General features: G+C 35.4%; 1 protein-coding gene across 16 annotated transcripts in view; it reads right to left on the bottom strand.

Moving 5' to 3' along the window:
- Positions 1-27,929, bottom strand: part of NRXN1 (neurexin 1) — a 1,133,364-nt gene that overhangs the window by 550,354 nt on the left and 555,081 nt on the right. For all 16 annotated transcript variants that reach the window (XM_025353854.1, XM_025353853.1, XM_025353851.1 and 13 more), the window contains 2 exons: positions 16,269-16,442; positions 9,104-9,223 (listed from right to left, as the gene is read on the bottom strand). In XM_025353854.1, coding sequence (XP_025209639.1) covers positions 9,104-9,223; positions 16,269-16,442 — 294 coding nt within the window. The remainder of the gene's footprint in view (positions 1-9,103; positions 9,224-16,268; positions 16,443-27,929) is intronic.

Below are 27,929 nucleotides of genomic sequence, written 5' to 3' on the forward strand. Positions count from 1 at the left end.
AAAAAAAAAAAAAAAAAAAAAAAAAAAAAAAAAAAAAAAGAGGGTCCCTTGGTCTTTACTATTAATCTTGTATTAACTTTTAATACATTGGGCTTCATACATCCTCTTGTATTTCTCTGTGTATCTACCAAAGACCATCATAGGCCACACTGCTAACCTCTGACTTTGTCTTTTTTTCTTTCTCCCTCAACAACTGTATAAAGAACAAACTCAGGTATAATTAACATAATAAATCATTTGGCACACATTCATTGGTCAACACAATTCTGAGTCTTAACCGTTGATTTCCCACTGTACACATTGTGAATCTGATTCACACAAAAGTACTTGGGGAAGTATTTTGTCTGGTTTCATTATCAAATGTTAGATTATTATTTTTGAGAAACTCAGAAAGGCTGTCATGGAAAAATCACAGAAAATTCCCATGTCTCTTTCATAATCAGTACTTTTTAATAACAGAACTGGAAGTTAATGACAATATGCTTTTGACAGCTTACTCTGAATTTTTAACTCATCTTTAGAAGTGCCAACTGAGCAGTTGAGGGGAAGAGCATAAGGTTTAAATTTACATCTAAGAATTAAGAATCAGGAAAGCATGGAAAAATGTTACACAGTGTTAAAGCACACTTATTACTAACTTCTCTAGGGAATTTTGCAGCTGGGGAATTTCAACTGCATTATTATTGAATCTATCCCTCTTTAATAGAGATTGTGGGTGCAAAAAAGAATATGACCTTGAAGACAGATATATTCAAGTTCTGTTTGCGCCAATTACTAACCATTTCACCCCAAGAAGTTACTTAAAATATTCATGCCTTACAATCAGCAAAGAGAAGAGACAATCTAAAGAATTGGAGAAAATATTTGCAGATTATTAATCCAAATAAAAATTAATAACCAGAATACATAAAGAACTCAATTCAATCATAAAATAATTATAACAAATAATTTAATTTTTAAAATGGGCAAAAGAAGACATTCCTCAAAAGAAGGCATATAAATAGTCAACAGGAATATAAAAAAAAGCTTGACATCATTAATCATCAGAGAAATGCAAAAATCACATTGAGACATCAAAATCAAAATCACAATGAGATATCATCTCACTCCAGTTAATATGGCTATTACAAAAAAGACATAAAATAACACATGCTGGCAAAAATGTGGAAAAAGAGGAATGCTTGTACACTGCTGGTGGAAATGTGAATTAATACAACCGCTATGGAGAATAGCTTTGCGGTTCCTCAGAAAATCAAACACATTAACCACCATGTAATCCAGCAATCTCACTGCCGAGTATATATCCAAAAGAAAGGAAATCAGTATATTCAAGAGATAATTGCATTCCCATGTTTACAGCAGCACTATGCACAATAACCAAGATAAGAAATCAATCTAAGAATCCATGGACAAATGGATTAAAAAAAAAAAATGGTATATATATCCCAATATGACTTGAACTGGAGGTAATTATGTTAAGTAAAACAAGCCAGGCCCAGAAACACAGATATCACATGTTTTCACTCATATGCACGAGCTAGTAAAATTGATCTCCTGGAAGTAGTGCATAGAGTAGAATAGGTGGTAACCAGAGGCCATAAAGGGTAGAAAGGTGAACAGGATGAAGAAGGGTTGGTTGATGTATACAAATTATACAGATAAGTAGAAGAAATAAGAGCTAGTGTTGGATAGCACAATATGGCAAATATAGTTAACAATATTTTATTGCATATTTCAAAATAGCTAGAAGAGTGGAATTGGAACATTCCCAACAAAAGTAAGTGATAAATATTTTAAATGATGGATACCCAATTACCCAGATTTGATCATTACATATTGTGTGCTTATATTAAAATACCACAGGTACCCTCTAAATATGTACAACTATCATGTATCCATAATTTTTTTTTTTTTTTTTTTTTTTTTTTTTTTTTGAGACGGAGTCTTGTTCTGTCCCCCTGGCTGGAGTGCAGTGGCGCGATCTCGGCTCACTGCAAGCTCCGCCTCCCGGGTTCCTGCCATTCTCCTGCCTCAGCCTCCCAAGTAGCTGGGACTACAGGCACCTGCCACCGCGCCCGGCTAATTTTTTGTATTTTTAGTAGAGACGGGGTTTCACCATGGTCTCGATCTCCTGACCTTGTGATCCGCCCGCCTCGGCCTCCCAAAGTGCTGGGATTACAGGCGTGAGCCACCGCGCCCGGCCGTATCCATAATTTTTTTTTTCTTTTTTTTGAGACGGAGTTTCAGTCTCCTTGCTCAGGCTGGAGTGCAATGGTGCAATCTCTGCTCACTGCAACCTCCGCCTCTCAGGTTCAAGAGATTCTGCTACCTTAGCCTCCTGAGTAGCTGGAATTACAGGCATGCACCACCATGCCCGGCTAATTTTTTTGTATTTTTAGTAGAGACAGTGTTTCACCATATTGGTGAGGGTGGTCTCGAACTGCTGACCTTGTGATCCGCCTGCCTCGGCTTCCCAAAGTACTGGGATTACAGGCATGAGCCACCACGCCCGGCATAAATTTTTTAAAAATCTATTTATGCTTCAGTATTCTTCTTTTTACATTTAAAGTAATCAGATATTTTTGTAGAAAAATAAGGTAAAGCTTATAAAATATAAATGGCATGCATATAATACATATTAATTATGATATTAGCATTGAAATATGTTGATGTAATCTACATAAATTTTTTGTAGTTCTTTTTATGCACTAGTTAGCCATATCCACAGCAACAAAGTATAGAAACAACCTAGGCTTGATCTAACACTTCTTTCCAAATCCAGTCATAACTATATTATTTTAAAATAAAAGATTTCATAAATTAAAAGCTAATTATGTTTAATCCTATACTTTAAAAATACTCATGATAATTTGATTTCATAAAGTGGGAGAAGTACTGAACAGTTTACTCTCTTTAAATATCTTCCTGATTAATAAAATGATACTTTTTTTGTTTTAACTTTTATTTTAGGTCTAGAGGTACATGTGAAAGTTTATTATATAGGTAAACTTGTATCACATGAGTTTGTTGTACAGATTATTTCATCACCCAGGTATTAAGCCTAGTAGCCAATAATTATCTTTTCTGCTTCTCTCCCTCTTCCCACTCCACCCTCAAGTAGACTGCAGTGTCTGCTGCCCCCTTCCTTGCGTTCATGAGTTCACATAGTTTAGCTCCCACTTACAAGTGAGAACATGTTGTATTCGGTTTTCTGTTCCTGCATTCATTTGCTAGGGATAATAGCCTCCAGCTCCATACATTATCCCGCAAAAGACATGATCTCATTTCTTTTTATGTTTGCATAGTACTCTATGGTGTGTACTTATCACATTTTCTTTATTCAATCTGTCATACTAAGTTATTTATTATTTGTACTTATTTGGTATTTTGCATGGTTCTGATAATTCACTGTGATTTATCTTCAGTTTCTTCACACAGGCTTTTGGTACATCATTTTTACAGAAGTAAAATCTATATAAAAAGTAAAATTAAACTTAATATCTTCAAGTTTCAAAAGTTAGCACCTCTGATTAAGGCAGTATCCCCACCCTGCCTTGATTATGTACCTGTTGTGTTGCTACAGATGGAAGTAACATGATAAACATGGATATAATACATTCACATGGAAAAAAAAAATTCAGGTAAGACTATGGTCATAGATCTATTTGAATAGCATCTAGTGATAACTAAAACCACTGTCTTTCCTTGAGAATGGTTAGTCAAGGTGACTAGCAAAACCTCCTCTGAATGCAGCTCTAGTTAGCTGGGCTCTGGTGAGATGGCATAGTGTTACCACAGTAAGGCCAACACTGAAAGCCACCTCCATATTTACCTATAAGATTGATGATGAGGAGTGCTAACATTTGAGCCGAATTAAGGTCTACACAGACAGAGTTTTAATGAAGCCAGAAAAATTAGAGCATACTAGCAGGAAAATCCATAAGTAAAGAAAGCATTCTGACTGGGTCTGCTTCCTTTTTGATTTCTAGGGGCCAAGGTGGCAGAATTCACAGACTCAAAGGCTGCTGAGAGTTGAATCATCAAGGTGCTGAGCAGTGCAAGGGACTAACATGGATAACTCAAATACAGCATTACTCCACTCCCTTTTTTTGGTGTTTTTCTCCCCACCCAACTTTTCTCATATAGATACAGAGTGAAACTATTATTCAGCTGCCCAACAACAATATAAAAAGACCAATGTTTCCATTTACACATCTACTTTTATGATGTCAATTACTCACAAGAAGAACAAAGATAAGTTTACATAAAATAGTAGCAGATAGCATTTCTATGATGTATTATATTTCTCTGTCATACATTATGCTTTATTTTCTGTCCTTTATTACATTTTCTTACTTAGTATGAACAATATTTTAATCCTTTATCATTTACCCAAAGCAGGTATGACCCTGTTTCCCCATAGTTTTTTAAAGGTGTTTTCAGTAAATATTGCTTATGAATGTCTTTAAACAGCTTAAGGACTTCCATTTAGAAAAAAATCAAGGTTAATAAAATTCATCATACTCACAAAAGGTATCTGGTTGTGGATATAGCTAATTGCTAAATTTTATTCAGCCCTAAGTGACACCAGCAGCAAATCACCTCACAGCTTAATACTACTAGCAGCTCTAAATGGGAGAGAAATAATGTTACTCGAATCCAGGTTTTTTTAAATATACGTTATGATTCACTTCCATTAGTTCAGATATTGATGCTCAGACACTGGATATTGGATTCTCTTTCAAACAACAAAAGAAGCTGAGAAACAAAGCTGAAGATACTTTTAAATGTCATGGTAAAAAGTCACAGTGAAGTGTATTTTATTCTTGTTTCAGTGAATGTTTCTAACTCTCACATGAAAGATACAGTAAATTCCTATCAGAAAGATTTTCTCTTGGCAAAGTTTAGAATTCTGAAAATAGCCTTTTAATAAAACAGAACTCACACCCTCCTAAGCTGTAGCACCAAAATAACAGCACTATGATATATTCTTCCCTTATGGTAACAGACACTGTTGAAGCTGAACTGTAATTTGGCATACAACATTTCTATACTAATGTAATGTGACAATGTTATTAGGTTCGCTATTTTCCATGTGGTCATAGCCATATTCATCTTCTCCAACCTGACATTAAGTTAGCTTAATATGGTTAAATTCTATTCTGGACCACCAGGTGAAAGCAGAAAAAGATTATTGTGTAGCACACTGGTGTGATGATGGTGGAGGAATATGTAAGCATTAATAGGTGATATATAAAATTTATAATGAACGTAAACTTTTAGCACAGAACTGGCACATAGTAAGTGCTCAGCAAATGGTTACATCCAAGAGAAATTTCATAAATAGCTACACCATACAATGTAGTGCAGCACACTATTCCCTACAATTTCAGAAGACAGAAAAATAATGTCAAGCTCAGAAAACAAAGGAAGTTTCCATGGGACAAAAGAGTTTTAGTAGAGATTGAAAAGGAAATTATATTTCTTCAAGCAGACATAGTGAAAGAATGTATTCCAGGTAGAATGAACGCATTTTCCAGGTGGAGAAATTACCATAAGCAATGGTGAGGAAATTGGAAAGTGTAATGTTGTTCAGAAAGCTGTGAATAAGTAAATTGGCAGTAATATGCCATATGGACAAGGTTCTGCAATAGATGAGTATGAACATGAAGGCTAGGGTCAGACCATTGAGGTCCATGAATTCCACATTGACTAACTTGGAGAGTAGTATTGGACACTGAGGATATACTTGAAATTATTCTGCAAGATTCATGTATCTAGCACGCTTTGATTTAGTGAGTTATTACAATTACATGCAGCACGCTATAAAAAAACACTGGGCTTATAAACCAAGGAAACAAAGAAGAATATTATTCCTAGTAGAAGTGTACAGTCTTATAGGGAGATAAGACTAAACACAAGTAACTATAAGGAAAAAATGATGGCCAATCAAATAGCATAAACAAAATTATATAGGAAGCCAGAGGAGAAAAAAAAATATTGCCTCTGGATAGGAGAATTAGAAGAGAATGATGACATTTAATCTAGGAGGAATAGGAAGAAAGAACAAAACCGGCAGAGAGGCACAGAATGGATCAGCAGAAAGAGGAAAAAGAAATGGGAGACAGCTAAGAAATTACATTATATATCAGAAAAATTACACAGAGGATCTAAAATTTGGTATTGGTATGGAAGAAAACTTGAAGAGGTGAGTATATGACATTACCCTACACACACACATGCAAATCCACATACACACATGCACAGAACAATTGTTTTGTCAATGAGTAGGTCACTTAGACGGCAATTTTCCAGGGAAGAAAGGGTTTCGCAAACACATTTCTCTAAAAACAACCTTTGGCATCATTTTGAATAGCACTTCTTTTTGAAAGATTCCTTTCAGTTCAATTAATTAGTGTGATTTATCCAAGATTACATTTACAAGCTATAAAGTATTCCCATCTTCCCATTGTTAATTATATCTCCAGGCTAATATAAATAAATTTTTCTAGTTACCCTAACCCACTCTGTGAAACTTATCAGCGAGATGACATTTAGAAATTCTATTTTTGGGGAGGGAAGGTCTCATTTGTAATGTGGAATGTTCGTTCCCCCATTAAAAAGTTTTATTTCTATTTTCTTTTTTGTTTTCTATGTAATTGGAGGCTGCAGTCACAGAATTTATGAATAAATAACTAACCTAGAGATGAAAATTTCATTAAGAAATGAAATGCCTTAAATGGCTTTATTTTAAAAGAAAAATCACCTTCTATACAGTAAAGGAGTTTGTTAAAATCCCAGGAATCACACTAATTTTATTTGTGCATCTTATAGAAAAACAGTGAGATGTAGAGACAAGATTTATTTTGATCCATTTAAAAAGTGAGGAAAGTGTTGCATGCTATTTCTACTGCTTATTAATTCCACAACTTCAAAGTAACAATTGCTACTATATCTTCTACCAATTATAATTGATACAAAATAAGATTTGCTTTAAAATATTGATTTATGTCTATGTATTCCCACCACTGAAATTCCAATGTATAAGCCAAGGAACCATTTCACATTTTCAGAAAACCCACTAAGAGGTAATGATTTAATCAAAATGCATGTATTCTGAGAGCTCTCTAAAGTAATTTTAATGCTGATTCGTGCAAGAGGCATATCAGGAGACACATTTATTGAATGACATTTACCTATTTACAAGAAAATAACAAATAGCCTTATCATTGTCATCACCAGTACTATCACCCAAGAGCAGCATTAAAATAGTTTTCTGTAAAAATGATTTGAAGACAGCATGATACTTAAGGTTGTATCTTGATGTTTCTTTAGGAAAAGTCTAACAAATACATACATAAAATTATATTCTTTATATTTAACTGGTATATGAGGATACACAGTCTGCCACAACCAAATGGCAACTGTTTTGTAAAACATGGAAACTAGATTAAGCATAGTTTGGCAGAAAAAGTTCTTTAGCAACATGAAAAATATTTTCACACCAAAAAAATCCCTCTCAACTACCACATGTAGTCATACATCTGTCAGGATCATATTCAGGATGAAAAATTTGCGATAATAAAATCTTAACAAATATTCAGTCTTCTGATTTTCCTTGAAAATAAATTTATGCCATTTTCTGTGAAGCACGAACAAATGCAGGAAGTAATTTGTCTATAGACATATATACATATCCTTATGAAAAGCACATGTAAGGTTGCTTTATGTATATATATTTATTCAGACTTTATGTAAAGTTGTTTATATAACCCAAAATGGCGTTGTTGTGTTTTAAGTGTGATTTGCCTTGCAGAAACACAGTGTTCACAAATGTATGATGGTTTGAATACATGTTTATTGCTTCAGGTTTACTGTAATTCTATGGGAGATGAAACTAGTAAAATAAAGAACAAATACTTCTCCATCTACAGTGGCATGGTTGTTAAAGGCCTCTTCTACATAAATTTTTACTCTGTATTGGTTGTGTGTTTTTCCTATAGTCAATATGTTGGAACGGAAATTTGAAGACAGCAGGTAAATTGTACTTTATTGCTAGGCTGCAACAACTCACTTCAGTGGATTACTGGAGGTTGACCCCATCTTCTACATTGTGATGCACATATCTGTTGACATGAATACAGTCTCAAAGAGACAAAGGTCAAAATGAACAAGCTCTACTCTTTCTTTAAATCCACATTCAAATTCAGCCTCTGCTGCAAAATCCAAACCTTCAATCATTACATCTTCTATTCCATCATCCTGGAACTTTAGCTTAAATGTCGTAGCACTGACAACATATAGCACGTATTCTATTTTACAACCAGGTGAATTTGTCAGGAATATTCTCCTAATATGGCAGAATGCGATGTTTTGTATGAAATTCTTTTATCATTTTGATGATGTGCTATAAATCAGGACCTACTTGAACATTAAGATACAGAACTTCATCTTATAGATCAGTTAACTCCATCTTCAAACCCTCACTGCTGTGATAGAAATTAGGCACTAGCAGATATGCCATGATATAATGTGAATGTTGTGTTTCATTTTCATGCTTATATTGCAATACTCAGTCAAAGGATTTTTAAGGAGAAAAACATAAGCTGCTAAGATACAAGGGAGAATGCCTGAAGGATAATGTTTGAACGTATTTTTTTAAAAGTAAAAGGCAGCAATGGGCTTAAAGAGATGTACACAGAGTGAAAAATTAGACCTGTAACCGTTCACTAAAATTACAGCCCTTGAGACATAATCATACGAAATTAAGTATTATTTAATATAAAACAATATGAAGATTCTTTCAAAAACTAAGGGAGAGTTGTCATATATTGGAAATGAAAAACATTATTTTGAACAAGGTGATCATTAGTAATTAAAAAATAAATAAACCCAAAAACCAAAGAATCACCATCATCACAGGATTTAGCCACTTTAACAATTATTTCAAAACTGTTCTTTCTGTAGAAACAACTGCTTCTATGGGTTATGACAGTTTGACTGACTCAGAGTTAATATAAGGACTTTCAATGTTAGACTTTAGATATCAAACAGTAACTGGAAGCAACGATGAGTATCAGTCCATAATCAGAGAGGTACTTACGGTCATTGCAGAGTGGTCCACTGAAGGAAGTCATACTACAGTCACAGCTGAAGCCATCCCATTGTTGCAAGCACACACCTTGATTGGAACATGAGTCCTCTTGGCAGGTTGTGCTGGGGCCTGCAAAACAATCCAAAGGAAACTTGGGTTCTTAAAAAAAATCCAAAAGTGTTTTATACATGAGCTAGATCACATATAGTAGTTGCCAACACCTCAGATGATATGTCCAAACTCGTTTTGAAAGTTCTAGTTCACACACCTGAATTAGGAACTGAGAGGCTGTAATATGAAGGTTTTCTTAAGTTTCAAGTATAGGATAAAATACATTATAATCATAAACTAAACCAACAAATAGCAAAAGCAAGCACATAGCTTCTAGTATGATTATCGTAGCAGGTAATCTCATTCCAACTTCAATAATTCTTTATTACCATTTGGATTTTAGAAAATGAATGGATCTCCTTAACATTCTGACCAATGAATAGAGACATAATGAGAAATGGAGATTATAACTTCATGAAATTGAGATAAGATTGGCAAAATAACTGAAGAGAGTTATGCAAAAATGCCCTAGAGGTTTCAGAAGGATAAAGTTATGATTGCTGGGTGTTTTGAATAGGTATGTTGGCAAGTATCAATTCACATGCTTTAACGATTTCATGCAATAAAACATAAAATTAAAAACTCCATATAAATGACATGCCCCCATTTAACATACAAGTAAAAAGAATGCTAGTCTATTTCTAAAGAATCATAACTAGAACATTGAAAAACAAAGAACTGAAAAAAGCATGATCAAAGCACTAAAGGCAATCACTATACAAACATATTCAAGACTGAAAGCCTTTATACAAACTATACTACAAAGGCTTCTTGCACAACGTTCAAGAAAGGAAAAAAATGAAATCCAAACCCAAATAACAGTTACTGCAAAAATGTAAAATATGTTATTTTAGGGTTTCCACTGTGTATTATGGGGTTTCAGTCTTGTTTTATACACACAGGGCTATCTACCTTGCAAGTCAGCTTTCATCAATGCAACTTTGTCAGCAAAATTAAAAAAAAGCAAAATATATTAAATGTTAGTAAGCAATACTGAAATGGGGCAAACACAGAAGAACGTTCAGATTCAAAAGGCATGCTGCTGTAAAGGGGGAGGAAAATGCTATGTAGAGCAAACAAATTAATACTAACAGCCATAAATCTTAAGAGAAGCCAAAAATGAGAAAGCGGTAATTTATTAGAATTTAATTGTACATATGTATACATATATAATGGTTAATTGAGCCAATGACATGTAATGAAGGAAAATTAAAAGGGCCTTTGTATGTTTCCTCTCTTGGATAGATATGAATGCATTACCAAAGTGACATTTTGCTTATTTGGAACATGCAGTACCATTCATCATGTGCAGATACAGTGTAGACTATGATCATTAGCAGAGCAATTATCCCTTTCTATGTTTTTCCCTCTAGATCTTTTATCTTGCTGTTGCAATTAAGGCTTCAAACTGTAATGCCAGCCATTCACTGACAACAGCTGGACTTTAGAGTGACACCAACCAAATACTGCATAAATGATACTGTATATCATTTAGAGTGGACGAAAGAAGTAGGAAGAATGGAAGAAAAACTGCAATATAATCCCTCATAAAGGAATTTTCCTAATAAAATTTCCATGTGCAGCGTTTATCCTTGAACTTACCAGATTGGGAATATGCCACTTATGAATTTCAGAGTTACGTCTGTATTTTCTACACTTTCACAACTGTCTTCAACTCTTATAAACTTCCCTGTTAATAACTGTTACAGTAAAACCTCACCAATAGGAACTATCTTAGAGAAGGGTGAAAAGGGAATACAGTCTACCTAAATAGCTTTAGAGTATAAACTAAATATATTTTCTAGTAAATAAACATACAGATTTTATAAAGATAGAAAAACAGACATCAGCTAATTAGATGCTATTAATATAAAAGAGACAGCCTCTGAGGTGTCTGTTTTAGTGAATAAATGAGAATTTTCTGTAATTTTACTTTATATAAACAGATGATTTTGAAAATGGCTTCTAAACATGTACATGTACCTTATCATCACATTTCTATTACAAATTTTTCAGTAAAGGCATTCTTTACTGAATGTTATTGAATTTAGCCTAGCATATGAGAATTCACAAATTCAGAAACCATAATATTGTATATCTTAATTCTACAATAATAATAATAACAGCAATAGGTATAACAATAATAAAAACAAAAATAGTATTTTATGTAAGTAGTAATAATAATAAGACCTCCCAAGTCCAGGAAACCTGAAGAAATGTAACAGTTTTTTTTGTTTTTGTTTTTGTTTTTTTTTTTGCCACGCAGTCTCGCTCTGTTGCCCAGGCTGGAGTGCAGTGGCTGGATCTTGGCTCACTGCAAGCTCCGCCTCCCGGGTTCACGCCATTCTCCTGCCTCAGCCTCCCAAGTAGCTGGGACTACAAGCGCCCGCCACCACGCCCAGCTAATATTTTTTTGTATTTTTTAGTAGAGAAGGGGTTTCACCGTGTTAGCCAGGATGATCTCTATCTCCTGACCTCGTGATCCACCTGCCTCGGCCTCCCAAAATGCTGGGATTACAGGCTTGAGCCACCGCGCCCAGCCAGTTCTTTGTAACAAAGTTCTTTTTAAGAAAGAACTAAGAACCACTAAACTCAACTTAGTTCTTTGTAGCAAAGAAATAAGAACCACTTAATTGCTCAGTATTAATTTGTGTTCCAAACTGTGAGAGGTAAGTGGTCTACTGATCTTTATCCCATGGCATTAGAGATAAAAAAAAAAAAAAATTAGCATATTTTTAAAAAAAATCTCAAAGCAATATTCCTTAGCATAGTTCTTTCAGTGTTAAGCAAATAAACGGGGAGTAACACAAGCCCAGTTTGGGGAGATGCCATTTTATCAAATAGCTATTTGCTCTCTGACCTGCACAGCAGAAGAAAAGATCAGAAGCAAGAACTAATGAAGATCCAGATTTTGGTTTTTGTTTTTTTCAAAAATTATCAGAAATGCAATTGAGAAACAACGCTAAACTCTAAAAATAATAAAACTACAATCTTAGAAAAATAATCTGCCCATATTGTAGAGCAGCAACTCAGAGTACCTGCCACGCTTCTATGTAAGCATACAGACGTGCTTTATTTTATATTCATTATCACAATAGTCTTTTTATATTCAGGAATTACAAGACAATGCATGCGTGTGCCTGACAAGACACATTTTTCAAAGTACTCACCTTCTAGAACAGTATTTAAACATTAATAGGCATTACACAAGGCAGAGCCTTAAATTTATTTTTCTTTTTAGTTATGTAATATTCTTTTTCTCACTTAATAAAATTGGGAAAAAGCAACAAGGACATTTGTATCAAGTTATTTAAATTAATAATATGTCTAAAAGGGAAATAAAAATGAAGGTAAAACTACAATTTCCAGAAACCAAAGAATAATAGACAAAAGAGGTTAGGTGTCTCTGCTTTCAAGTAAGGTAAACTTGGGTTTGAAAGTTGTATCATCCACTTATTAGGTGTGTGAACTTAGGAATGTCACCTTACTTTTCTGAGGCTCAACCTACTCATTAAGAAAAGGGCAATGATACCTAATTTATAGAGATTTGATGATTAAATGAGATAGTATAGGTAAACATATTCCCACCAGTGTTTAATCAATGATAGCTGTCATAATTAAACAGAAAATTATTCCTATAGATATAATGGAGCCTAGAGCTGAATGTCACAGTTGTATAAAAAGAGCATCTGTTAAAATTTCACTGATTTTATGTAGAGATGTTATCTTGACTTTAGTAGGCCTGCTTATTGGTTGATTACCAGTATCCATTTTCTGTTACATAAACAGAAAAAAAAGCATCCAAAGTATAGTCTCCAGTGTAACAGCATCAGCATCACTTGGGAATTTGTTAGAAATGGAAATTCTAGGGCTCAGTCTCAGATCTACTGAATTAGAAACCCAGAGGGTTGTAATCTAGTGATTTGGGTTTTAATGATTCTGTAAGTGATTCCTGACATAGGCTAACATTCAGGAAACAATAATCTAAATAGACTTTGACAGGTTAAAATCCGTACTCTAGCTGAGGTGCATTTTATAAATAAAATGAATTATTACCCACTGAAATATGTTAGAAATAAAAGGCAACAAATGATTATTAACGGAAGATCAAAAACTTTTTGTATGCAAGAGGCTTAGAGATATGTGGGTGTATTGGGTAGGAACAATGGAAAATCCTCACAAGATATTATTAGGTTATACCAAACATATGCTAAGTAGTCCCATCAATACGGATATGGAAGTTAAGTAATTCCAACGTGGTTTAGACTCAAATTCCATGAGACAACAATCTAAGAAAGAGAATTTATTAGGTATCTACAGTTAAATCACTAATCTTAAAAAAATGTGTGAATAGCATCAACTGTACCTATAACAGTTAAATCTAAGATTATTCCTAGAAACTATACAGATCAGAAATAATAGTAAATTAAAAGTTGTTCACCTTGATGTTGGAATGAAAGAATCAGGACAGAAAGTAATAATCTAAGAGTAAAGAAAAAATGGGGTGTCAGGGGGTGAAAATTATAAAAGCTCAGATACATAAAGCATTCTAGATAAGGAAAGAACCAATGCCATTAGTGACTGAGTTCAGATGTTCAAATAAGGGTTTAATGTGTAATTAATCATCGTAACCAAATTTCTTACTAGATTATATGGGTAAACAACACCAAACATCATTACTGCAAATGTCCTTTGTTAGTAGGTCTTGCTCGTATTAATCTACTTGCTTCCGCCCACTCACTCACATTATATACCAGCGGTGGGGTCCTTTGTGTTTGCCTCTTGTTTTCTATCTCATTGGGTATATCTGTCAGCTCTCACCATTTCTTGTAGGTGAGAAGTCACATACCAAGCAACTTGTAGAAAGGCCTATTTTTAACAAATATGTTCCATAAGGGATTGTAATACCTTTCTTTAAAAAATAAAACAAAATAAATGTACACATTCTCACTAATGAGATCACCTCCAAGAATTATGTTGTCCCACATTCTTGTGTTCATCCACTAATGGGAATTGATCCCCTTAACAATTTTGTTTCTCTTAATTAAAATTAACTAAAAGGAAAAAAAAAAAAAAAAACATAGTTTCCTTATGTTTTACTGATGCATTATGCCAAAATATCAAATAAGGAAATATACTAATAACATTAAAAATGAACTCAACACCTTCCATTAATAACATTATCCTCTGGTATTATTGAAATACAGTCTGAATTTCACCTAACATTTCATTGAAACATATGCGGCACAGAGGAAACAAATGTATTTTCAAATATAAAATTTCCATGTACTTTAGTAATTGCTAAATATAATGGCATTATTTTGGCTGAGAATAAATGATTCATAATCAGCTGGGGGACAGGAATTCAAATTTCTTTCTTCTTCTCCCATATAAAATCTCCTCATAAATCTAAAATTTTCAAAATGGCCCAAACTGCGTTCAGTATTACAGAAGAAGCAGCAACACATCCAGAGCCACAAAATTCATGATAATGTGATTAAATTACATTTATGGAGGAAGAATTTGCTCAAATAATCTGAGGTGTTGAAGTGAAAATTATCTAAAATGAAAGTAGCAATCAAAAAGTACTCCTACAGATCTTGGTCTGATAGAGAGCACAAAAGAAAAGAAGACACTTTGGTGCATTTCTGATGTATGAATATTAGCCTGAGGTAATACAAGAAACCTGATTTTGCTAAAATAAACTGAAAATATACAGGATACACTGTTTCTGCCAGGTACACATCAATTGAATAGTGATTTGAGAATGGGGTATCTGAACTTCATTCTCTTATTATTTGCTGTTGGATATAGATTTTTACTTATTTTTATTTTAAAATATTTGTTAATTTCAGTAGCTTTAGGTGTACAAGTGGTTTTCCGTTACATGGATGAACTGTATAGTCATGAAGTCTAACACTTCAGTGAACCTGTCACTCAAGTCTTGTACATTGTACTCAATAGATAGTTTTTCATCATTCAATCCTCTTCCCACCATTCCAGCTTCTGAGTCTCCAATGTCCCTTATACCATGCTGTATGCTTTTGTGTACCCATAGTGCAGCTCTCACTTACAAGTGAGTAACATGAAGCATTTGGTTTTCTATTCCTGAGTCACTTCACTTAGAATATAGGCCTCCAGTTCCATCCAAGTTGCTACAAAAGACATTATTTTGTTCTTTTTATGGCTGAGTAGTATTCCATGGTATATACATATCACATTTTTTTTTATCCACTCATTGGCTTATGGGCACTTAGGTAGATTCCATATATCTGTAATTGTGCATTGTGCAGTGATAGATATATGTTTGCAGATGTCTTTCTGACATAGTGACTTCTCATTATCCTTAGCAAACTAATGCAGTAACAGAAAACCAAATACTGCCTGTTCTCACGTATAAGTGAGAGCTAAATGATAAGAACACATGAACACATAGAGGGGATCAACAGATACTGGGGCCTACTGGAGGGTGGAGAGTGAGAGGATGGAGAGGATCAGGAAAAATAACTCATGGGTACCAGGCTTAATACTTAAGTGGCAAAATCATCTGTACAACAAACCCCCATGACACAAGTTTACTTACATAACAAACCTGCACACGTACCCCCTGGACTTAAAAGTAAAACAAAAAAGAATGTAGATTTTTAAAAATGGGCACAAGCTGATTAATACTTGCTGGAGTAGTATTTGTTTAATGCTATAAAGCAAGGATCATAGAACTGATTAACAAACTAATCAAATGTACTACATAACTCAAAAAAGCAAAAAAAAAAAAAAAAAAAAAAAAAATAGATACAGCTCACATTTTAAAAAAAAAAAAAAAAAAAAAAAAAAAAAATCCATAGGTATAGCTCCCATTTTACATTGGGCATTAATGTAGGCTTGCAAACCGTACAGAAAATTTAAGGTTTATGAGATAAAAAATTGAAAACATGAATAAGGATGTCTAAGCCCAAATTAGGTATTTGACCAGTTATGAGAATTTTACTGGACAGTGAGATTCGTTGCCAGTTAAACAGGTGGAATTAGAATTATTTAGGGCACGATGACAAAAATCTAATACCTTCACATCCTCTCTCGATCTGTCCATTGCAGAAAAGAGCATCTGAGATGAGGTCCGGAAGCCGTCCATTTAAATCAACTGATGCCAGGCAGCCTTGAAAGCCTTCTTTGGCATGTACAAGTTTTGGTAAGGATTTGTATGTTTCTTTAGCTACTCCTCCTATATATAAGTCACCTGCAAGAAGATCAAAGTCTTTGTTACAAAAGTACCACGTCATTGACTTTAAACACACAGTAGGATGGAGAAAAAACAGGGAGGTTTTTCATTAAGTTAATAAAAATGTAAATTTATGACCAGTTGTTTTCCCCGAAGTGTTAAACAATAGAGGTGTTTGAATAATATACTGGCACTAGGAGACATTTCTAAAAGCTATTTCTGTAGAGAACTAAAGTAATTCCATATTATGTGGCCAAATGGAAGGAATGTGGGCTAGCTATAGAGACGCATACCCCTGCGTTGAAATCCAGGCCTGGTTACTTGCAAGCCCTACATCCCTGAATATATATATATATACACACACACACACACACACACACACACACACGTGTATATATATACATATATACATATATATGTATATATACACACACACACACACACTAGTTTCTCTAATTATTAGTATCATTGTTTCTAAAATAGGAACAATAAAAACCTTCACCAGAGGGTTTCATGATGATTAAATGAGATGAAATATATACAGCATCCACCAGAGCAAAAGTATGTAGTGGACACACAGTCAACAGGCATTATTATTAAATTCACCTTCTGCTTAGAGATCTCTGTGTCTTTCATTTCATCAGAAGTTCAACAAATTTCTTCTTGTATCTAAAGTCACCTTCTATACTGGGCTGAAGCCCGCTATCCTTGCTTGCACCTCTCTTGTTCAGTAACTCACATAATAGTCTGTATATAAGTGAAAGTTACATCCTTCTTCGGGTGTTTCTGTTTTTAGGTAAAATTACACTACTTTGAAGTTTTAGGCTGCTCTGAAATCCGTTACCAAGTTTTTAACTTATTTTTCTAATTTTATTGCAGTTTCTAATGGAACACATTGCTTAGCTTTCCCAACTTTTTGTCTCTAAGTTTGAGATTCCCCAACTTTATGAACTATTACCAAAAAAAAAAAAAAAAAAAAAAGAGGTTTCAATCTATGTTGGATTCTGTTTCTTTTTCTATTTCAGATTATTCACCATATCTGGATAATATTCAATAAATTCAATAACTGACTTTAGTAAACATTTAATCAACGTGGAACATAAGGAAGCTGAGCTCAAAATTCAGTAATATGCTGCTACAGCTTCAGTCTACAAGTTATGTAACATCTTTGTAGCTACTTCTTTAACTTTCATTTTCTTTCGAACTTTCTCATGTTAACCATTCTATTCAACTTCATGTCACTTGGCACATTTTCCCCAGTATAACACAAAAATCCTGCAATCTTACTGTTCACCCGTGTCCTTCTGTGTTGTCTTCATGAGACTTGGGAACAAAGAGAACTGATACACAGACTATTTGTTGAGCTGTAAGTAACAAATTCCTTGCTCTCACATCCAGAAATATCCTGTCTTCTGCAGGCACTCATTAAACAGTAATAAGCTAACCTATTAGTTTATAAGTAGGGTAAAATCAAACCGCAGATACAACACTCTTGAACTGTACTGATGAATAAATTGAAATAGACGGATCATGTGGCATACTCAAAGTCATTTAATGTTTAAAAACTGAGAACTTAGGTCCTTGACCTACTAACTAAAACTTAAGTTTTATAACTATATAATTTGCACTGAAAGTACTGGATATATTTACTTCCCCTCCTTTTACATAAAGCAAAATCTACTGACTATTAACCATCATCCTTAATATTAAAAGACAGCATGGTTTTGGTCGGGGAGGGGATACTATTTTTGAAGTATTATTTGATTTTCCTTCCATATTTCCATTCTGTCCTTTGTTTTTGCTGTCACTTAAATTTCAAGCCATTGTGTTTTAGTTGCCTCAGAGAAAGGATATGAATCAGAAATCAAAGATACAAAATTAGCTTTCTGTATTTAAGTCTAAAAAACCTAGACTCTTCGAGGAATGGAAGAGAATACATTGGAGTTTGCATAAGAAAAGTAAAGCTTTCCTATTCCTCATTCAGGCAAGCAGGAGATGAAGTTGGAAGAACCTACTTGTGCAAGCATAGCCATTGGCAAATGCCAAAGAGGGTGCTGATTTCTAATTTAAAGACTGAGCTCTGGTGAATCTCAAAACCTCTGGTAAGTTTCAAAGAGTAATGCAAACCTCTGTGCATTTCCTCAGGAGAACTAAGAGGGAGCAGTGAGATCTCTGAAAAGAAATGGGTACATGGTGGACTTAGATAACCTGAGAGCTTAGACAGTCTCACAGAACGTTCTGTACTCCTCTGTGCCATGGGAGATATAGAACAATTTCCAGACTGGCACAGAAATAGCAAAACAAAAGAAAGAAAGAAAAAAGAAAAAAAAAAAAAGGTAAAACAACCTAAAGGGGTTGGGTCATGCACACAAGAATGAAGACGCTGGGTAGCAGCTCAGTGAGCACTCTAGAATATTTGAAACAAGCTTCCATGCCACCTCTCTTTACCCACCCCCTGCCCCAACAACAACAAAAAAGAGTACGGTGGAACTCCCCCCACTGAGTTATTTAGATATACCAGAAAAAGAAAGGAACTAAGATTGCCTGAGATTGTACCTTCACTAACTCAAAGAATCAAAGCTCAAAATAGAAATCAAGGTGAGTTATAGAAACTAGAAAAGTTACATTTCTTGTACATCAGAGATTGTGGGCTGAGATTTGTAATTTGACATGATGAATAGCAATGAAAGGAAATACTACCTACTCCTTTCATTTGTTGAACAAAATTTGTTAGGAAATTTCTGCTCTCCTCCAGGCGTAATGAATGTAGTAGAGTGGGGAATTGAATGAAGAGTTCTTGGCACAGCTTTAGGCTTTTCAGATGTAGAACTCAGTAGTAAAAATTATGTATGGAATACTATATATTTATTAATAAATCTTTCTCTGTCTGATTGTAAACTCCTGAAGGAGAGAGACTGTGTTTCCCACAGTGCCTAGTACTGGGCTCTAAGCACGGTTGGCCCTCAATCAATATTGTCAGCCACCTTATGGATTGAGGCCACAGTAGAAAAAGAATAAAAAAAAGAGGAACAGTAAGGCAACACATGAGGAAAGTGCTAATTCTAAAATGCACTAACTTACTTCCTTTTCCCACTTGCTACCACAATCCCTATGTTTTTCTATTAGCAAACTTATTTGCCTGACAACATTGTAAAGCTTATTGAAGAGAACTAGTAATCTTTCCCTTGAGTTACTAAAGAGCAGAAAATATCAATTCAAGCACTATGAGATACAAGCTTCAAACATACCAAGGTAGATGAGGTTGGCTTTCTAAGTAGGGGACTCATTCTTATTTTCATTACTGAAGCTGTACTTAGCACCACCGCTTAGTACTGTTTATAAACTCTTTGATACAGCAAATAGTGGTCTAAAGTCCCTTGGTGGGTTGCCACATGAAGAGAACAAAGAAACTCCTTTAGTGGTCTGAGCCCTGTGTACCATTATCACTTTATCAAAGATGCAGGTTCTCTTTTTGATCCTTGAAGTGATGGGTGAAAAAAAAAAAAAAAAATGACCCATTAGCACTAATGGGTCCTGCAGGTGAATCCCTGTGCATGTGAAAGACGATATACTTAATGGCCCTGTTTATGAACAAGAGCCTGGATGGGCAACCATTAAAAGCCAAGTTTCCTGCAGATATGAAGCTAGCCTGTTACCACTTCTTCAAAATGAGTGGCTAATTTTTAATTCATATGCTTTAAGGACCATGTAGGCAACTGATAAGGCAAAGGTTGAATTGGGACACTTTCAGCAAAAGATGTAGAGAACATGTATAATACCAAAAACTTAAATGTTGAGGGAGTGATTTTCTAAAAATAATCTCAATAATACACTTATTTTTAGTACTGTATATACACAGGCACTATGTTCCTCTCAAGAGTGTTATCTGTGAATGAACTGGGGTGATATCATGACTATCCATTCCCCAGTAGTTGAGCAGTATTGACTAGGGAACACTGCACAGGCATTTTGGTTTCCTCTTTCTACAAACCCTGGTTCTGCCACCTACTGGCTCTCTCAATGTAGGCAAGTTAAGTTACATAACTTCTTTGAGAGTCAGATTCTTTATCTATGAAATGGGGTTGATGATGCCTACCTTGCAAGGCTGTAAGGATTACAAAGTATGTACATGAAGCATCTAGTATACAGCATGGACTTAGCCCATGATTGATACTGGTATGGCTATATCAGTGTATCTGTAAGGCTACACATCTATGATGTACCTCAATCTATGCTTATTCCACTGAGAAATGCAGAAGGAGGAGAAGTATAGTTTGTCTACTGTTTCTAGTACAATTGGAGTGACAAGATGTCAATTTTATAAATTTTCCATGCTATTTTTTCTATTGGATTTAGTTGACAGTCATTTGTGTACTGGAAGTGTGCCTTACACTATTCTAAAAGCAGCTCACAGAGCTCCTTTGACTTAATTTGAAATTCGGTGGCACTAAATCTGGTAATATGGAAAGTTGCTTGACAAATATCTTCTAATTTGACACAAAGCAATTAAGAGGACAAAAAACAAACAAACAAACAAACAAAAAACTCTATGAAGCCCAAGGGCCAGGTTGTCAGGTACAGACTAAACATGCCTTAGAAAATCAGAGAAATAACAGGTTTTTGTGGACTTTGGTTGCAAGGTGGGGCAGCATAGAAAAGTTGAGACAAGAAGAAAGTATGGGAGACATTACTATTGTAATGATAAAAATGTGGATTCCAGACACAGGGAACAGCACAAATGTACCATGGTGACAAAATTTATATGGCATTTAGGAAAGAGAATAAAAGGCTTGACTGGAAGAAAGGAGTTTTAAGTTATTTATTCAGTTATGTAAATAATATTGCATAAGTAAAGCCAAAGGAAAGGCCACTATAGAACTTATGACTGCTTGCTGAAAAAAAATAAATAAAGACAATGAGAAGTCCAAGGATCAAAGCAAAGCAGGCTAGGAAACTAGGGAATTTGAAGCAGTAATAATCCGGAGGAGAAATAAAATAGCATTTAACATTGCATATATGGAATTTGAGTAGGAACACCCTAGAGGAATCAAGCGATACTAACCTGGGGCTTAGGGAACAGAGGTTGGAGCTTGGAGGCCTTCCTTGGGAGCCACCAACCAAAAGCAGACAAATGAAGTGGTAGAGATTTTCTCTTTGCTTAAAACAGGAAGCATAAGGCAATTAGAGTAAAGACCAAGCTCTGCCTTACAGTAGCAGAATGCAAGTGTCAAGGTATAATTAGTTCTTTGACTCAGCTTTCCTGTTTATTCACATGTACTTTTTTTAACCTCTTAAATATCTCACTTTCATTTTAATTTTTTAAAAAAGCATATAGAAAAAGGACAATTGCCTTATAGAGCTGAATAGCTAAAACTCTAAGAAATATTAAGGAAGCTCTCACAAACTTTTATAACTAGCATTTGGGGAAAAAGAAAAAGTGAAGCCACACACATTAGCTTACTTTCCTATAGCTGGACTAGAGAAAGGACAATTCTAGACACTTCGTTTTAAGAAGATGGGACCTTGGAGAGAAAATTTGGGTGCAACGCTTTCTCCCAATTCTTATTGTGATTGGATGGCAAAAGTAGTGCAATCGAGCTAGGGTAGTTTCTGAGAACATTCTATGGGAAGGGTGCCTTTAGGGGAACAATCGACCTCTGTCCCCAAATTTGTATCATTATCTTTAATTTTAATATTGTCACACATAAAGGAATATATGAAGGTCAGACCTTATCTAGATAAACTGAGAGAGCCTGTCTTTAGGAGACAAATCCAAACCTCTAAAACAGGTGCTCGCTGTTAGATAAAAGAAAATGACCTGTAATATCTGAGAAACAAACACTAGTTTGCTTTCTTAGTAGAAAGCCTAAGTGTGACTGCTTAAATAAATAATATTAAACTACTAAAAGAAAAAGCATGGGAAGTTAATACTGCTCTAACCTACTTGAGCTTACAAGTAGACAAATAGAAACTTTTATAACAAACCACACAGAAATGAACAATGAAAACCATACAAGATCATTTCTAAGTTCAAGGCTTATAAAATATTCAAAATGGAAATCAAAGCGTAAATTCAAGTAGATGTTTTGCTCTGAGACACAAGATCTGTGTCTTTAATAAATCTTTTTTTTTAAAAGATTAATTTTAGAAACTCTTTGCTGAAGAGATGCTCAGTGGTCACCAGTTTGATTTATTGATCGTCTTTTAACTTCTATACAGCTTAGTCTCCCTTAGTACATAAAAGATTTAGTCTTACAACAATCTATTTTTACTTCTTTAGGAAATAACCATAAATTATTATCTTTAGACTTGTCCTGAATTTCTAGGTCCAGCCTAAAATCAAACCTTCATCATCTCCCCTGCTATAAAATTACTTTTTCTAGACTTTCATGTTGTATAACAGCCACATTTCTAGTCTATCTGCTCTCCAGATTGGAATTTCAAAATCATTTTGAACTTTATTTTATATCTCACACCTTAGAATCAAACTACTACCAAGGGCTGAATGACTCAACTTTGCCAATACTTCTAACATTTGTCGTTTAGATTTCATTCCCATTTCCAGTTTTTATCTACTTTTCTCCTTGTACACACCTTTTAGGCACTAACCTGTTACCTGGTGTCGCTGTCTCCATTCAGCCTCCTCATCAACACTGTCTCAGTCACTCCACCATGTTCTGATATCTTCAATACCTTTCTGTATGATCTAAATTAAGTCTAAGGCTCAGCAGTGATCAGGATTCTGAATTACGTCTCTTCAAAACTTTTGCTAAACTTTGAACTATCTTTCCAAAATAACTTTTGCCAGCTAGAAGATTGAGATAATATCTGTCTTCTCCCCACACTCCGATCTTTAGTCAAACTATGTTGGCAGCCTTTCTCCAACCCTGCATTTTCCCACTGCTCCATCGTAGTTTATGGTATACAATACTTCCAGCATGAATGCCTTTCCTCTTCTGATGTTGTTCTTCAAAATCCTACTGAACTTGGGGGACTCAAGTCAAAATCCACCTTGGAAATGTGTACCTGTTTCCTTAGCCACAGATAAATATCTTGGAATCCTCATAAAAAATTGAACTCCTTTTCTGAAAATGATTTTATCTTTTTCAGTTCTTTGTATGTGGAAGCCTTATGTATCCATTAGTTTATAAATTATTTGAAGGAATAATCCTAAACACTTTCATATTCTCATTTTCACTTAGTGAACATTTGATAATTTTTGTTGACTCATTGAATGAATGGATGAATTAGTAGTTCACATTCAAAAAATAATCATTGAAACAATAAGGACATAGGGAAGGTTTTATGGCAGCACTCATATTTGTCCCTGGCTCCTTTCACCTGAGCAACAATGAATTAATTTAATTGTGGAAAACCTTTCATCTACTGATCCATTTCTTTTTTTTTTTTTTCTTTTTTTCTCTTTTGAGATGGAGTCTTGATCTGTTGCCCATGCTGGAGTGCGGTGGCACAATCTTGGCTCACTGCAACCTCTGCCTCCCAGGTTCAAGCAATTCTCCTGCCTCAGCCTCCAGAGTAGCTGGGATTACAGGTCCATGTCATCACACCTGGCTAACTTTAGTATTTTTAGTAGACATTGGGTTTCACCATGTTGGCCAGGCTGGTCTCAAACTCCTGACCTCAGATATCCACCCGCCTTGGCCTTCCAAAGTCCTTGGATTATAAGCATGAGCCACCATGCCTGGCCTGACCTTTCTTAAACACAAAGGTGAGGCCATTCAGGTCATTATAAAAATTTAGGGAATTCAATGGCATATTTTTCCCTTTCTGATGGAGTAACTTGATAGAGTAATTCATGACCAGTTTTAACTGACAAACACTGAATTTATTTGTAGAAGGAGACACAGAGGTGAAGATAGAGGTATAGAAACAGTTTGGAGTATTAATGTGTGTAGTAATGAGAACCCATGTATGAATCGTCTTTTCCAATTAAAACAAGTATAAAAACCTTTGGGGGAAATTAAATTTGAGCCTACCCTGGCCTTCTGTTTTTATTCTGGCTCTGTGCTGCTCCATATACAAATATGACCTGATTCATGCATCCTCCATAGGCATATGGACACCATGAACACTTCACACTGTCTCTCCAGACTCATCTGCTCTGCTATTATCACAAAGAAAGGCATACATTTATTTGCTCTCTGCGTCGTAGAACACAGAGAAGCTAACTGTGTGGACCCCTAGTGCTCTGCTCTAGTGAGTTTGTTCATCCCCATCTGTACTTCCTTTGGATTTGCAGATGTTTCACTCCATCTAGCCTTCGGGCCACCACTCAAGGACGCCTAGGGTTATAGTCCTTCTAGTTTGAAGCTTCTATTTCTTGGCTCCTCGCCAGCCACAGGTGTTCTTGATCCTACAGCAGGCTTACACATCTAGCAGTATATTGCTGTAGCTAAAATGACTTTGAGTTTCACAAAAATCACTGAGACAAATGAACTGAAATGTACAGAGTGCTGTCTGAGTAAAAGAGGTCCTCCTTATTGCCTTGAATCTTTGGTAATCAGTATCAGGCATTACCATGGTCAAAACCAGAAAAAACAGCTCTGACTTTATCATTATAATAATAACTGACATTAGTGAAGTATCCTAAACTTGACCAAGCATTTGCATATATATTGTTCTACCTGGTTTTTGCCTGTTGAGCTACAAGAGGAGTAAAGGTTATCAGGGATACATGCCACAGATGAAGAAACTACAGTTTAGGGCTACAGTACCAGAAAAGGGTAGGGTCTTATTGCAAGTCCAGGTCTTCTGAAACATTGTTAATTGTCAGTTAATCCAGACTGACATGCACCCTGTACACTTAAAGTGGCAAGTGGCCAATATGTACAGCTCCACAATGACAACATACAGGAAATTTTGGAGAGTTGTGGCTAGTTGAGAAAAGTAATGGTAATAAATGGTAGCAAAAATCCAAGCAAGTTAACAAATTCCTGGGCAACTTGTGCAATAAGAGACTCATCTGCATAATAACAGAGTAATCTCATAAAGACAAAGTCTATTTGCTTCCATAATAACAAATATTAGGTATTCAAATTCTGAAACATAAGTAGAATTCTTATGTTCAAAACTTTTTAAATTTTATCAAAATGTTTTTATCAAAAATCAACATCTGATTTTTAGATATAGTAGTTACTTTTCAATTGTCCCCCACAAAGAGATAAATCAGACACTTGTATGTATCCAGGGCCCAATCTAATACAAACCAGCACTTATGTGGGACAAGTTGGGGAGAGGCAACCCCAATAAGATAAGAGTTTAGACCTTAAAGTTTTCCTGTAGTGAGTGTTGGGGAGTTAATATTGTTATTATCCGTATGAACAGAACAGATAATTCTTTCGATATTTTGATTTTTTTTTTTTTAAGACGGAGTCTTGCACTGTCACCCAGGATGGAGTGCAGTGGCACAATCACTGCTCACTGCAAGCTCCGCCTCTCAGGTTCACGCCATTCTCCTGCCTCAGTCTCCCGAGTACAGGCGCCCGACACCACACCTAGCTAATTTTTTGTGTTTTCAGTAGAGACAGGGTTTCACCATGTTAGCCAGGATGGTCTTGATTTCTTGACCTCGTGATCCGCCCGGCTCGGCCTCCCAAAGTGCTGGGATTACAGGCGTGATGAACTTTTGTTTCTTATTTAAATTTTGAAACAAAACTGCCCCCAAAAAGTTTTTTTTTTTTAAAGTATGATTCTGCAGCTTACAACAGGAAGACATTTTGTTTGTATGTTTGGCCACAGACTGTGAGGAAACCTGGTAGGCATGCTAAATGGGAAATAATAAAGTGAAATTGCTATGGGAGTGTGTAGTAATTCATCTTCTTTTAAACCCACTCTATGCCAGTAATACTGTGGCAGATGGGGTGCGAGTTCAGGGATATAAATCCATGCCAAGCTAAGTTCATCTAATGGCTTTAAATATTTAAATTTACCTTTAGGTAAAAAGTGGGTACAAATAGTTTCAGTTTTTTTCCTTTTGCCTTATCCAAATGACAGCCAGTTTAAATACCTGTGACATTCCTTACAGCAGACAATTCTGTCACTATTACAGGCTTCATTTTTTTTACTCACTGTGTAATGCTTTCTGGGACTGAATATGGATTTGCAGGGGTTTTCAACCTCACATAAACTGCTATACCTTATACGTGCATAAACAGTGCAGTTTGAAAGGTGCTTTTTTTCACAAGTTTTTGAACCAGAGTGGCTCCATCTTGAATAGGCTTGTGTAAAATAAGGCTGAGACCTACTGGGCTGAGCTGCATTCCCAAAAGGTTAGGTGTTCTTAGTAACATATGAGATAGGAGATCCACACAAGATACAGGTCACAAAGACCTTGCTGATAAAACAGGATGTGGTAAAGAATCTGGCTAACGGGCGCAGTGGCTCAGTCCTGTAATCCCAGTGCTTTGAGAGACCGAGGCGGGCAGACCACGAGGTCAGGAGATCGAGACCATCCTGGCTAACATGGTAAAACCCCATCTCTATTAAAAACAAAAAAAATTAGCTGTGCATGGTGGCAACACACCTGTAGTCCCAGCTACTTGGGAAGCTGAGGCAAGAGAATCGCTTGAACCCGGGAGGTAGAAGTTGCAGTGAGCCGAGACTGTGCCACTGCACTCCAGCCTGGATGACAGGGTGAGACTCCGTCTCAAAAGAAATAAATAAATTAAATAAAATAAAGAAGTTAAAAGGAAAATAACAAATAAAAAAAGAATTTGGCCACCAAAACCAAGAAGGCAATGAAAGTAACCTCTGGCCATGCTCACTGCTCACTATATGCTAATTATAATTTATTAGCATGCTAAAAGACACTCCCACCAGCGCCATGACAGTTTACAAGTATCATGGCAACGTCAGGGTCAGAAAGTTACCCTATATGGTTTAAAAAGGGGAGGAATCCTCAGTTCTAGGAATTGCCCATCCATTTTCTGGAAAACTCATGAATAGCCCACCCCTTGTTTAGCATATAATCAAGAAATAACTATAAGTATACTCAGTTCAGCAGTCCATGATGCTGCTCTGCCTTTAAAGTAGGCATTTGTTTATTTATTTACTTCTCTAATAAACTTGCCTTCACTTTACTCTATGGACTTGCCCCAAGTTCCTTCTTGCACAAGGTTCAGGAACCCTCTCTTGGGTTCCAGATTAGGGCCCCTTTCTCGTAACACTTTCACATCTCTTATTCCATTTGATCCTTGTTGCAACCATTCACAATAGGTAGAAAGGTTATTACTATCCCTACCTGACAGATGAACAAACTACCCTTCTGAAAAGTTTAGTTACCTGCCCAGGGTAATACAAGCAATACAAGAATAGTAATGTCAGCACTTAAGCGTTTGACTCCCAGGCTACTTCTATTTCTGATGCACCACACTCTCCTATTTTTACTAAAACCTTCTCAATGACAGTAGTAGAATAGATAGAGGAGTTTAGAAATGACTGTTCTGGAAATTAAAAGAGACTTATAAATAGGGAACAAGTAGCAGA

Source organism: Theropithecus gelada, chromosome 13 (assembly GCF_003255815.1).
Source record: "Theropithecus gelada isolate Dixy chromosome 13, Tgel_1.0, whole genome shotgun sequence".
Classification (NCBI taxonomy): Eukaryota; Metazoa; Chordata; class Mammalia; order Primates; family Cercopithecidae; genus Theropithecus; species Theropithecus gelada.